This window comes from Apostichopus japonicus, chromosome 21, assembly GCF_037975245.1.
Source record: "Apostichopus japonicus isolate 1M-3 chromosome 21, ASM3797524v1, whole genome shotgun sequence".
NCBI lineage: Eukaryota > Metazoa > Echinodermata > Holothuroidea > Aspidochirotida > Stichopodidae > Apostichopus > Apostichopus japonicus.
This window is the reverse complement of record NC_092581.1, coordinates 16,757,524-16,770,246: the sequence shown is the minus strand read 5'-3', so window position 1 is coordinate 16,770,246 and position 12,723 is coordinate 16,757,524. Positions and strand designations below refer to the sequence as shown.

Sequence of the window (12,723 nt, the reverse complement as noted above, 5' to 3'; positions counted from 1 at the left end):
TAACATTGTTTGGTAATGTATATTAATAACAGTTTATTTATTAAATAAAAAAATATTTTGATTGCTATATGCATTTTGATTTGTTCTCTCAATATTTAAAGCCTCATTTGTGATTCAATCTTTGACAGTCTAAGCATTCCTTTTTGTTACTATTGTGTAGGAAATAATCACAAAATCCTTATGTACTTTTCTCCCCTAAACTTTGTCTCATTTGCAGAGAACAAGTGAATGACAACATCAAACATAAACATTCTGTGTTTGTGTACATAACAGTCCAAAGCATTAATCAGGCACATCCTTGGGTAGATGTTTTGACCCCTCCCATTCATACCTGCGGCATGGAAGTATTCTATGATTAAAGTACATATCTTATATAATAGCTATGTCTAGCACCATGAAGTAATGGCTGTCTGTCTCTCTCTCTCTCTCTAAGCTAATGTTTGGTACAGTAGCAGTTTGAAAGGACACATTTAACAAATATTCTCCAGTCTAGTTGTTGAATACATGTACAATGTGTAGGATATATATATCAATATTACCTATGGAGGTCATGACATTTGCTCATGCATCTTGCTTCAACTGCTACTTTTGTTTACAAACACAGAACAGAGTGTTTATGTTCGAATTTTTCAATGCTCACAATCTCTGGCAATGGGCCAGAATATTGGCAAGCAATTCCATTGTTGTGATTGTGTTTTATTTACTATAAATAGTACCAATAAAGGACCATGTTTTAGGATTGATTAGGTTTTGGTTTTAGTGGAATGCATAATGAGGCTTTAACTTCCTAGTAACATTCATGTATTACCTATAATAGTTATTCATCACATTATATCTCTAATCCTCTGTTTTGCATCAACTATATATTCATTTATTTGTTTTATCGCCAATTGTGTACAGTGGGAAAGGAAGTATCCTATAAAGTCTTATAAAGACTTTACAAGGTAGGAAACTCCCTGTGAGAAAAGAAAAGAAAAATGTACAAATATATATAATACAGTATATACGTAAGGATTAAATATACAGTAATAATATCCTAATGATGCTGAGATGGAGTTTATGAAGTTTATGTATGAAGTTTATGAGTTTATGTATGAAGTTTATTATAGTGCTGTGGTTTGAGGTTACTTCCAGTTCATATCAGACATTTCTAAACTCATTGTTGTTAAATATCCCCTTTAGCTTCATTAAAGCAACAAAGTTGGTGTCTGCTTAATTGCTAAAGTCTCCATTGTTCTATATCGATATGAATATGTAAATCTAGTCATCTCTATTCTCTAGTCAGGTGTAAGGAACATTGGTTACATTGTTAGTATATCGTTACAGCTTATAACAATATATTATCCCAGCAAACTATACACAAGTAGAATGTCTTCTGTATCTGTCATTGTCTTATTTTAAATTCGATCACCTTTTGATTTCACAGGTTGTAAGTTTTGAAGTATAATCGATTTCGCATTTGAAGGCCTTGCTATATATTTCAATCTAAACACCTTTCAATTCCTTAGATTGAAAGCCTCAGCATTTCACCTGGAGGTGAATTAGGAGTATCTGCTGGTTCTGATGGTCTTCTTCAAGTCTGGCAGACAAACAATGGAACAGTCAGGGTAAGTACCATGCACACATATCACAACACTGAGTACCATTGTCTTCTTGTAACTGTCTTGCCTATAAAGGGTATAGATTTTCATAGCTCTATCTTTCTTTCTCAACATAACTCCATGAGGACAAGTAATCAATTTTTTCCCATATTTATTATAAAAATTTTTTTTTTTTTTTTTTTAAAAATCCCATATTTATAACAATTCTGACAACTCCTTCAAAATTTTCGTTCTCACTTAAAGACATCTGAAACATTATCTACTCAACGAATAGTTTTCGTATAGTTCTGCCTTGTTATGAGCATTGCACTGCTGTTTTATTACCCAGTTCTTTGAAACCCCTATGTGTATGTTTCCTATGTGTTTTATTGTGTTTGTTTTCTTTTCTCTATATAAAATTTCTTTTTCTGGTTTGACTTTGTAAGGGACCAGACTCAAAAAGTCCTACTGTCTCATTGCTATAACTATGTATTAAGAAATGTACTTCATTGTGATTTTAATGGCAGAAATAAACGAAACAACAAACAACAACTTAATCTATACCTGTATAAAATTAGTTTTATAAGATACTTCAAGTATATGGTAGGAAATATGGTTGTAAAAGCAAAAATGTGAAGTAGACTTTAGTTAAAACAAGTGAAAGCTGATCATAAATTATGACTATCTGCACAATACGCTCGCCTGTTCTGAACATCTGTTGTTTGAAGCTGTTGTTTAGCTGGTAAATGTTTGGCCACATCGGTGAGGAAACTCCTCTGTTTTTCAGCAAAACATTTGAACTTCTTTGACTGAAAGTAGCTTTGCTGAATGTTTCCATGCTGCTTGAACCAAACATGCCTTCATAATTGACAAAGGCAGGTCTTTAGCTTGAAAAGTAAGTTTCTCTTCAACTACAGAAAGGAAATTATAGGAAAAATTATTCAAATTTTAGATTTGTTTTCAAATCTACACTTTTAATGTGGTGAAATATTTCTATGGTGATAAAATGCAGAAAATCAAATCAAATTCCTAATTACTTGTTCACTAACCTTCACTTGGTGGAGAAATTGTAGCAAAAGTCTTAGTATCACCAATACCAACCTCATATTACCTTGAAAACAAAACAAGACAAACCAACATTAAATCATTTCTATTATCCATGTGGTATTTTGAATACCTTTGTATTTTTCTTTGGATTTACCTTTTCAGAGGAAATTGGAAGGTCATGCTGGTGATGTCAATACTTGCCAGTTTTTCCCATCTGGTGTGGTGATTCTCAGTGGTGGGTTAGATACACAGCTGAAAATCTGGTCTGTTGAGGATGGAAGTTGCCCACAGACCATGAGAGGACATGAAGGAGGTATTGTAATATCAGAAATGCCTTTAAATACTGAAACATGTTTAGTGAAAATAAGTTCTATCAAACAGAACTACAGTTTGAATTGAATTCAATATGCAAAATATGAGAAGATGTGATGATGTTACTCTAGTATCATTTATGCTAGATCTGTTTCAATGCTGCAGAATCTCAAACTGCGGCTGTGCTTGTACTTTTATTATGCACAGTGTAACACTTGAAACAGGTATTTTGCAAGGTATTTTAGCTGGAAGTTATATAAAGCATTTTTTATCACAAACCTTTCATGTACAGATTTTTGGTTACAACGACAATACCAAACCAGACAGAATAACTTAAAGGTATGCTGTATTGGCCCAAAATATGCTAGACGTTCAAATATGGTCACCTTGGTCAAAATTCTTAAACTGGTTTTATTACAACCATTGAGGAAACTTTCCTCACTGGGACATTCAGTCATCTTGTGTGTTCCTTAACAATGTCTGAGCACAATTTGGAGAGTAAAGACCTCCAGGAAAAATACTTTTTGAAAACTTCTAGCAATTATAGAGTTCTATAGTTTGGGGCCTTAACTGACTACCTTTAAGGACAAATTGAGCAATGTAAAGGTTTACCTACTAGATCAATGAGGACAAATAGAAGTTAGTGATTAAAGAGTTCTCTCCAACCCACTGGCAATATTTTCAGTTCAAAAGTGCATGTTATAAATATCTGGTAAGGAATCTGTCAACCACTGCTTGCTATATATGGGTATCACTTGCACATTAGCACAGCCTGTTACAAAATTGCCTCAGTCAATGGTGTCAGTAATTCCTTGTTCAGCAATTAACTTGTCAGTCAACATTTCTTTGGATGAGCAACGTTCTTCTTTCACATCAGGGTTGACAGTATGGCATTTATAATGCCAACAATGACAAATTTGTATTTTTTTTTTCGAGTTTCCTTGGCCGGAGGGAAATGAACTGGTACAACCCAACAGCATTTTGGTGTTTTCTGGCATTTTGTTGAAGGCCTACAAAATTTCAGAAAATATTATCTGAGAATTGGTAAAATCCTTGATTTCAAAAACATTGATTTCAACCATTACATGCTGTTCAATCCGTCTCAAGACATGCATGTAGGGCTATGGGTTGGTGAAAACATTGGCAATGTTTTACCACATTTCACTCTCTAATGTTCAGTTAAGGGACCCCCCAATTGCAATGAATTCCTACACATTAACAGGGTCAATTGTCATAAAATTCATATCTGGCATTATTTTACCCTGTTTGGCTACCATTTTGGCAGATTGCATCACACAGAAACTGGCAACTCCGTTTTGTTTTACATTCTCCACTAGCTATGCTTGGAGACATTTAAGAGAAGATGTGTGCTTCATCCACCAAATTAGGTAAAAGTGCCTCCGAATTTGTGTCTGAAATTACTTTAGTCTGTCAAGAGGAATTTTGCCATAAGGTCAGGCTATAGAAACCAAAAGCTATATGCTGCTGTCAAACATTACAATAGCTCAATAAATAGTATATGATAAAAATTGGTAACTAAAGACCTGAGTAGTTGAAAAGCTACAAAATGAAAGAAAAAAATTAAAAGAAGAGACTGTAAAGTTTGTACTGTTAAACTTGTCGTCTTAATGAATGTTTCCAGGAAGCGAAAGAGATAAATATTGAACTCACCCAATTCAGTGCTAGCAAGTCAGCGAGTGTAAGTAAATCCAAAGAAACATATCTACTAAAATGAAGGAAACGTTTCTTCTACGATTTTTCTCTCTTCCGGGAAAAAACATTTTCGTGACGATTCGGCCGAAAATAGAGGGCGTATCAGCCGATGGCAAAACAGCTACAAATGCACAGTCATCACATGAGACAAGACACTTTTGGTATAGCTTACACAGATCTGGAGATACAAAAGGTCGAGGGTGACTGACACTTTCAGCAATTTAAAGACTGGGCCCTTGTGTTGCAAACTTTGTCAGTTGGGATGCTCTGCTAAAAATTTGAAGAACATTTGACCTGCTATTGACCTCTGGTAATGCAGGAGGATGGTTACTTCATTGACAAGAAAACCCGAATCATATCTACCCGCTTCTTGAAAAGCTGTTATAAAGATTCCACAAGATGTAAAGTTAAGATATATGCAGCTTTGAATAGAACTCTCCATGGAGTGAGATACTAACATCTACTAAATAATTATCAACCTTTTAATGGTATATTTGCAGCCATTACATGGCTCTGGACCTGGCTTGCCTTGTGGATGATTCTAGGGTTCGTCTAGCCGCGAGCGATAAATGTTGCCCTTTTTGTTTGATGATGTACCATTAGCTTATTTAGTTTCCAGCATTTTTTCAATCCTTCTGATAGGGATTCTCGGAACGGACGTAATCGACAGAGGGCGCAACATAGTATCCTGCTCACGAGATGGCACTGCAAGGCTCTGGGATTGTGGCGAAGGGAAGTGTTTGGAGATTATCTTTAAAGGAGACGGTGCCCCCATAAATGGCTGTTCTGTTGGTGTCTCGGACAACTCTGTGAACTTGGGCATTCCTGATAAACCAGCAGGTATATGACAAGAAAACAAAGCAGTAATATACTTTCTATATCAGTGTTATATTCCATTGTCCATGCTTCTGTCATTGCTGAAGACATCTTGGCAGGAATTGCAGCTGTGAAAATGTTCAGTTGTTCATACACTCTTAGCATTGAGTTTGCTCTTTTGTTTCAGGCTTCCTCTTGCTTGTACATGTTTTTACATACTGCCACCAACTTAACAGGGTTGTTTAATGCATGCCAAATCGAGGTTGCCTATTCTGGGTCAGTTCTAAAGTTGATGTTTTCTCATAGAAATTAAATGAAAAGTCACTCTCTTCTAGGAATTTTTGTGGACATTACTCATTTTTAAATTCTTCCTTGCTTAAAAACAACTTAATTGGGAAAAGTACTAAGGTGTAGTTTTAAGTAAGTGAGGGAAGCGGTGGGATGGGATGGGGGTTGGTCTTCATTCATTGCAAGACAGGGATATTGAATGTAACAATATCCAATGTTTGAGACTTACTTTGAATATTTCAATTCTTGCTCTCATCTAGACAACTCATAAAATATATCTTATTTACGTTCTGCTGCTAGGTGAGCGTGAAGTTGGAACAGAGGGTAAATTACTGTTGTTAGCTGTCGAAGATGGAACATTGAGAGGTGTGGGACTACGTAGCCGCAAAGAGGTAAACTATCGGTCCTTTCCACCTCCCATCAAAAATAGCAAAAGAAAAAGTAAGAAATAGGCTGTTTAGTGGGATCAGTCTGTTCACCTCACACGCATGAGACCAGAGTAACAGACAGCACAGCATCCTATGGGCTTATTTGAAATCTCCTGTCTTTGTGCTAATCTTGTCAAGGTTGATTCCAGCCCTTGATGTTTATCAGGTTCTTAGGATTGTTGAAATGAAAAGGTGACCGTAAGTCTGTGATAGGAGAGGAGAGAAAAATATAATTTGGATGCCTTTGGTGTTTTTGGAGTTATTTTTTGGAGTTATTGCACACATAAAGGCAAACCAACTTTCCTGTGACAGACGAAATGTAGAATCTGTGCTAGTCTATTAACCTGGCATGTGCATCTATCTCGGGGTATCTTAGCAAGTTCTTTTTTCTGCAAGAACTGAAAATTCTAGAAAGAAAAGTTTCAAGAAATTGAATTTGTAAGAAGATTTTTGAGTATGGAGGTTTACTAAATTTACAGATTATAAATCGAAGTAAATTTGCAGTTGTTCAAAGTAGGCTGTTTTCTTGACTGGTGCAGGCAGATAAATCCCAACAGACAAAGCCTGAAGTATTGAGGTGGGGGTTGCAAATGGGCGTGGAGGTGGTGGGAGAACATGTTCCATGGGAGACATACTTTCTCAGTTGAATGCAAGAGACTTTCACCTGTGACTGATTTTGTTATTTTTGCAGGTGTTCAGAGTTCAGACATCATCTGCATTTAACTGCTGTGGGTTTGTTTCATCTCAGAAGGTTGTAGGAGGTAACCAGGATGGCAGTATTCATCTGGTTGATTTAAGGAATCCAAGGTACGTGATGGCAGCTATGATGGAGTAGCAGTGTAGGTGTAAATAATGACCCAAAAAAATGACAAAATGAGTAAAGATATGAACATTAAAAATCTTACTTTTGAATATTCTGCTCTCAAGTTAAGAACTTGTAAATATTTCTTGTTTATATGATGGCAGTATTAATCTTGTTGATTTAAGGAAATAATTCTGCTCTCAACTCAAAGACTTGTAATTATTTCTTGATTATATGATGGCAGTATTTGTCTGGTTGATTTAAGGAATCCAAGGTGTGTGATGTCAGCTATGATGAAGTATTTGTGTAGGTGTAAAAAAAGACCCTGAAAAATGGCAAAACATATAAAAATATGAACATTAAAATGTCTGTAGATTGCATTATTTAAACATTTACAAACATCAAACTTAGGGGATAGTGATGCAGTATCAAAAGACACACCAAAAAATGACACAAAAATTGTCTATTGCATGATAAACATTATAAGCTAGGATAAAATTGGCCATAATGTCTTAGTATGTGAACATGCCAAACTCATGAGGAATTAGTATCAGTTATAACAAAGGGTTGACAGGAATCTCACCTACAATGAGGCAAAATGTAATTGCTATCAGAACATGGTCAAAGTCACTCTGCATTGGAACTTTGATATAATTAATTTGGAGAGCAGTCAATACTTTATTTCTTCACTCAAATATCTCCTGAAAATTAGCTGTACTGTGTTTGGAGTGTGATTGTAAATTGTTACGGCACTTTTTTCGCTCCAGAGCCCTGTCTAATTTGCATTTTTTTTCTTTTTTTCATTCCTTCTTTTATAGGGCTGTGTGATTTTTCTTATTTTATATTTTTTTTTCCTGGATTAATTCACATCTTGCCTAGATTGATATATTGACATGTTTATTTTTAAATTCTTTCATCCCTTTTGATATTTGTCTACAGTTCTGCTGCTCTAGTCATCCACGTGTCAGCCTCACCAGTCCTATGCATACAACCATTCCGGGAAGGATTCGTGGCTGGATCGGGTGAGTTTATGACACTTATTACGCCCAGACATTACAAACAGACCATTGCACAAGACAAGGAAATTGGCTATATTACTCACAGAGGCTCTAGCCAGTGGATGCTACATCTTCCTCCTGAAACAGAACTTTCTAAAAGTAACAGTAAATCCATCATTTTCTTCAGACATTTAATTGAATGATTCATTGCAGTAATATCTCTTCATGACAGTGATTTACAACAACTGTCTGCTTGTGTTCACAAATTACCAAGCATTATAGATTGATAAAAAACCAAGGAATGGGGTGCTAATGCCACAAAATGTTATTCTCCCTGACACTTTCTCATCATAGCATATTGCAATAGGCACTTGGAAATCTTTGCCATACATGCAACAGTTTTGCTATGATTTTGAAAAGGTACTTGAATAATAAAGATATTAAACTGCTTTATTAAAATATTTAAGTGTTGCATAGAAATGTTGAAATGTACCAAAGAATAGGAATGGCATTTTGATCGCCATTTCCCTCCTCAAGCCACTACTAAATAGAAACATCAACACATATTTCAACATCTTTTATCGTCTGTGGCAAACTGTTGACAAAGTATACTTGTTATTTAGTTATGTAAGCTTTAGTATACCTGCGCTATGCATGATTCCTCATCCAGCTGCCCTACGTCATTGCCCACCACCTGCTATGTGTAGTGATCATCCTTGCTTTATCACCAGTTACTTGTGTAAGTGGTATCTGACATTATTCCTTCGGCTATGGAATGGAAGTACTTCACTTCTGAAAGAGTTCCAGTTTCACAATCTGGTTCAGGGACCATGACACTGATTTGGTTTGAGGGTTGAGAAGTCAGACCTATATCCAGTGGGACTGAAATAATCGCCCGTGGCAACACCATCGCAGTGTGAAAACTATTGCGAGCCATACACCTTTCCCCCACCCGCACCTCTTACCCCACCCCCCACCCCCAGTGTCTGAGAACGACAGAATTACAATACCAAGACCAATATACTGGCATCAAAATTCTTGAGGGAGTCATTTACACCCATAGTACTTCGAGGAAGCAATTGTATTGTATTTTAGATCCTCCTGCAAGCAGGAACTAGCAAAGAAGACATCATTGGCTTATCAAAGCTGCAAGCTGATCGAAGTCAGTCTCTTACATTCATATTTAACGTCCATGATTATGAATTGTCAATTGTCAGCAACTCTGTAACTGGACGACATACATTAATCTTGGGGTGACTCGAACTGGGGACCTTATGATTGGAAGGCACTGGCAATAACCACTGAGCTAACACTCCAATTCACTCCAATTCACTCCAATTCACTTTAGAATTTTTCAAAATCCATTGAAGGAAGCTGTGAAATTGAAACTACAAATTTGTTTGTCCCTGAACTTGGAGATGCTTCTTGACAAGCTAATCAAATGTTATCCTGTGATTTTAAATCAGCGTTACATAAAGTGACACCACATAGGAAGGTTATAAACATTACATTACGTTTTTTCATAAAGTTCATGGCATTCCTTTGGGATTTGTCACACAGATGAAGTGTTAATTACAGCACGCATGGACTACCACTCGCTGTTTTAGGTTTCCTTGATTTTTATTAACGTTGATGGTCTGAAGTCATTTGTTATGAACTAAGAAATCCTGCATATTAACACATAGAAATGCTGTTCCATAAATTGAATTAAGAAGTGAGAAATGAGAAGTACTTCAACAGATTGGAGGTGATTGCTTAATTTGCTGTTAATAACAACAGGGTTATGTTGTTCTGTGTCATGAAAATTTATCTGCCAACAAATGCAATAGATATTTTTGTCTGTTTCTTGCTGAGATGCAGGAAGCCTGAGGAAGTTGCATCGTTTGCAAGTTTGTAAAGATGTCAACAAAAGTAAATGAATTGTTGACTTACAGGATCTCTGAGATATTGTACGGATAGCTGTCCCATGGACAAACAAGATTATCTGTTTAGACTCTTCAATTAGCAAGATTTGTTGGTCTAACCAATTTAGTTTGTATATTTGTTGTTTTGGCATTGTGTGATACAAACCTTTAAAGGACTGAACATAATTCTGTTTCCCTTCAAGTGACCACAGATGTAGGCTTATTTGTGATCCAACAAGAGACTAAGTTATGTCAAATGGTACTGTGATTCCCAAGCATGCTTTGTGTTCAGTTATCCTCAACTGGAGGATCTGATTTCTAACTATGTGTCTGTTCATACTATGCAGTAGATAACCCTTCTGGGATCAGGTCCTTGCATTCTCAAATATGAATATGGCTTGTGTGGTGTAGCTCTTCTATTAACTATGTGTCTGTTCATACTATGCAGTAGATAACCCTTCTGGGATCAGGTCCTTGCATTCTCAAATATGAACATGGCTTGTGTGGTGTAGCTCTTCTAACTATGTGTCTGTTCATACTATGCAGTTGAAAACCCTTCTGGGATCAGGTCCTTGCATTCTCAAATATGAACATGGCTTGTGTGGTGTAGCTCATCTAACTATGTGTCCGTTCATACTATGCAGTAGATAACCCTTCTGGGATCAGGTCCTTGCATTCTCAAATATGTACATGGCTTGTGTGGTGTAGCTCTTCTAACTATGTGTTGTCCGTTCATACTATGCAGTTGAAAGCCCATCTGAGATCAGGTCCTTGCATTCTCAAATATGAACATGGCTTGTGTGGTGTAGCTCTTCTAACTATGTGTCTGTTCATACTATGCAGTTGAAAACCCTTCTGGGATCAGGTCCTTGCATTCTCAAATATGAACATGGCTTGTGTGGTGTAGCTCATCTAACTATGTGTCCGTTCATACTATGCAGTAGATAACCCTTCTGGGATCAGGTCCTTGCATTCTCAAATATGTACATGGCTTGTGTGGTGTAGCTCTTCTAACTATGTGTTGTCCGTTCATACTATGCAGTTGAAAGCCCATCTGAGATCAGGTCCTTGCATTCTCAAATATGAACATGGCTTGTGTGGTGTAGCTCTTCTAACTATGTGTCCGTTCATACTATGCAGAACTTTGATAACCCTTCTGGGATCAGGTCCTTGCATTCTCAAATATGAACATGGCTTGTGTGGTGTAGCTCTTCTAACTATGTGTCCGTTCATACTATGCAGTTCTAACTATGTGTGGTGCGGCTCTTCTTCTGATCATCTTCTGGTTTACATATTTTATACAGAGACAAACTAAAAATTGCTGGTATTTCACTCACTCAAGTACTTGATGACATTTCTTACAAAGCAACAAACTCTACTCTTTTCTTTAAATTGCCAAAATTTTTGAAAATGAAGTAAATTGTTTTTTCAAAATTAATAACAAAGTTTATCTTTCTGCAATATTAGAGCATATATCCAAAACTGATACTTTCTGTTTCATCTTGAAATCACCATTTAATTTCTCTTTTTTTTCTCTTGTTGTTTTATCTTCTTATCTTTCAAGAGAAAGCTGATATAAGCTGTGCCGTAACTGTGTTATCACTATGGTTGTAACATTGTGTTATAGATTTGTTATCAATATATGTAAAGGTCGTTATGAATTGGTGTTTGTTAATACAGTGAGAGCTCTTCAACTCACTACAGTGATCAGCTTACAAAATTATTCTTTTACTGGATTTTGTAGGCTTGTTGTTACTGTTCACCATAATTTCATATGTCCTTGACTTGTAATATATGGTAATGGTATTAGTTTTAATCAAGTGTTTTTATGGAAATTTCACAAATTAATTTTGATGACATCTGCATCCTACTGAGAGCTGTAAAATTTATGATTTCACAGCTGGATCAAATATAAATTTGCCTCCCAACAACACATGGATAAGTTATTCGTGGAAAAAAAACACCAAAGCAGGGGTTTCATGAATATTGCATATTTCTATCAGAAGTTATCTTACAGATTGAAGATTGAACAAATGATAAAGGTTCAGTTTTTTTGTTGTTTTTAATCATCTGAACAACTGTTCTTTGTTGAGAACATAAAAGTTCTGATGAGGTGACAGGTTTAAGGATTTTAGGTTCCCGTTATTCTTAAACGGGTTGAACTCATCAAAGAACTTGGAGATAACTTTGAACAAAGATGAAAGATATGGGCATCACAATGTACATCACAGCCAAGAAGTGGGATAACACAATGAATAAAATAGCAAAGAAGTGTGATATCTCAATGAGTAAAATAGCAAAGAAGTGGGATATCTCAATGAATAAAATAGCAAAGAAGTGGGATAACAACATTAACAAAATGGCAACGAAGTGTGGTATCGCAATGAATAAAATAGCAAAGAAGTGGTGTATCAATTTTAATAAAATAGCAAAGAAGTGGTGTATCACAATGAATAAATTAGCAAGGAAGTGGTGTATCACAGTGAACAAAGCAGCAGCGAAGTGAGATATCACAATTAACAAAATGGCACTGAAGTGGGATATCTCAATGAATAAAATAGCAAGGAGTGGTGTATCATTTTGAATAAAATAGCAAAGAAGTGGTGTAACACAATGAACAAAACTGCAGCAAAGTAGGACATCAACATTAATAATACAGCAGAGTAGTTGGATATCACAATTAACATAATGGCAACGAAGTGTGGTATCGCAACGAATAAAATAGCAAAGAAGTGGTGTATCAATTTTAATAAAATAGCAAAGAATTGGTGTATCACAATTATCAAAACAGCAGCAAAGAGGGATATCACAATTAACAATACAGCAGCATAGTGG

The 12,723-nt window shown here is 35.9% G+C and overlaps 1 protein-coding gene across 1 annotated transcript in view; it reads left to right on the top strand.

Moving 5' to 3' along the window:
• Positions 1–12,723, top strand: part of LOC139963055 (proteasomal ATPase-associated factor 1-like) — a 70,827-nt gene that overhangs the window by 3,029 nt on the left and 55,075 nt on the right. Inside the window, exons 5-10 of the mRNA XM_071963532.1 lie at positions 1,509–1,607; positions 2,790–2,940; positions 5,295–5,492; positions 6,057–6,148; positions 6,876–6,991; positions 7,926–8,008. Coding sequence (XP_071819633.1) covers positions 1,509–1,607; positions 2,790–2,940; positions 5,295–5,492; positions 6,057–6,148; positions 6,876–6,991; positions 7,926–8,008 — 739 coding nt within the window. The remainder of the gene's footprint in view (positions 1–1,508; positions 1,608–2,789; positions 2,941–5,294; positions 5,493–6,056; positions 6,149–6,875; positions 6,992–7,925; positions 8,009–12,723) is intronic.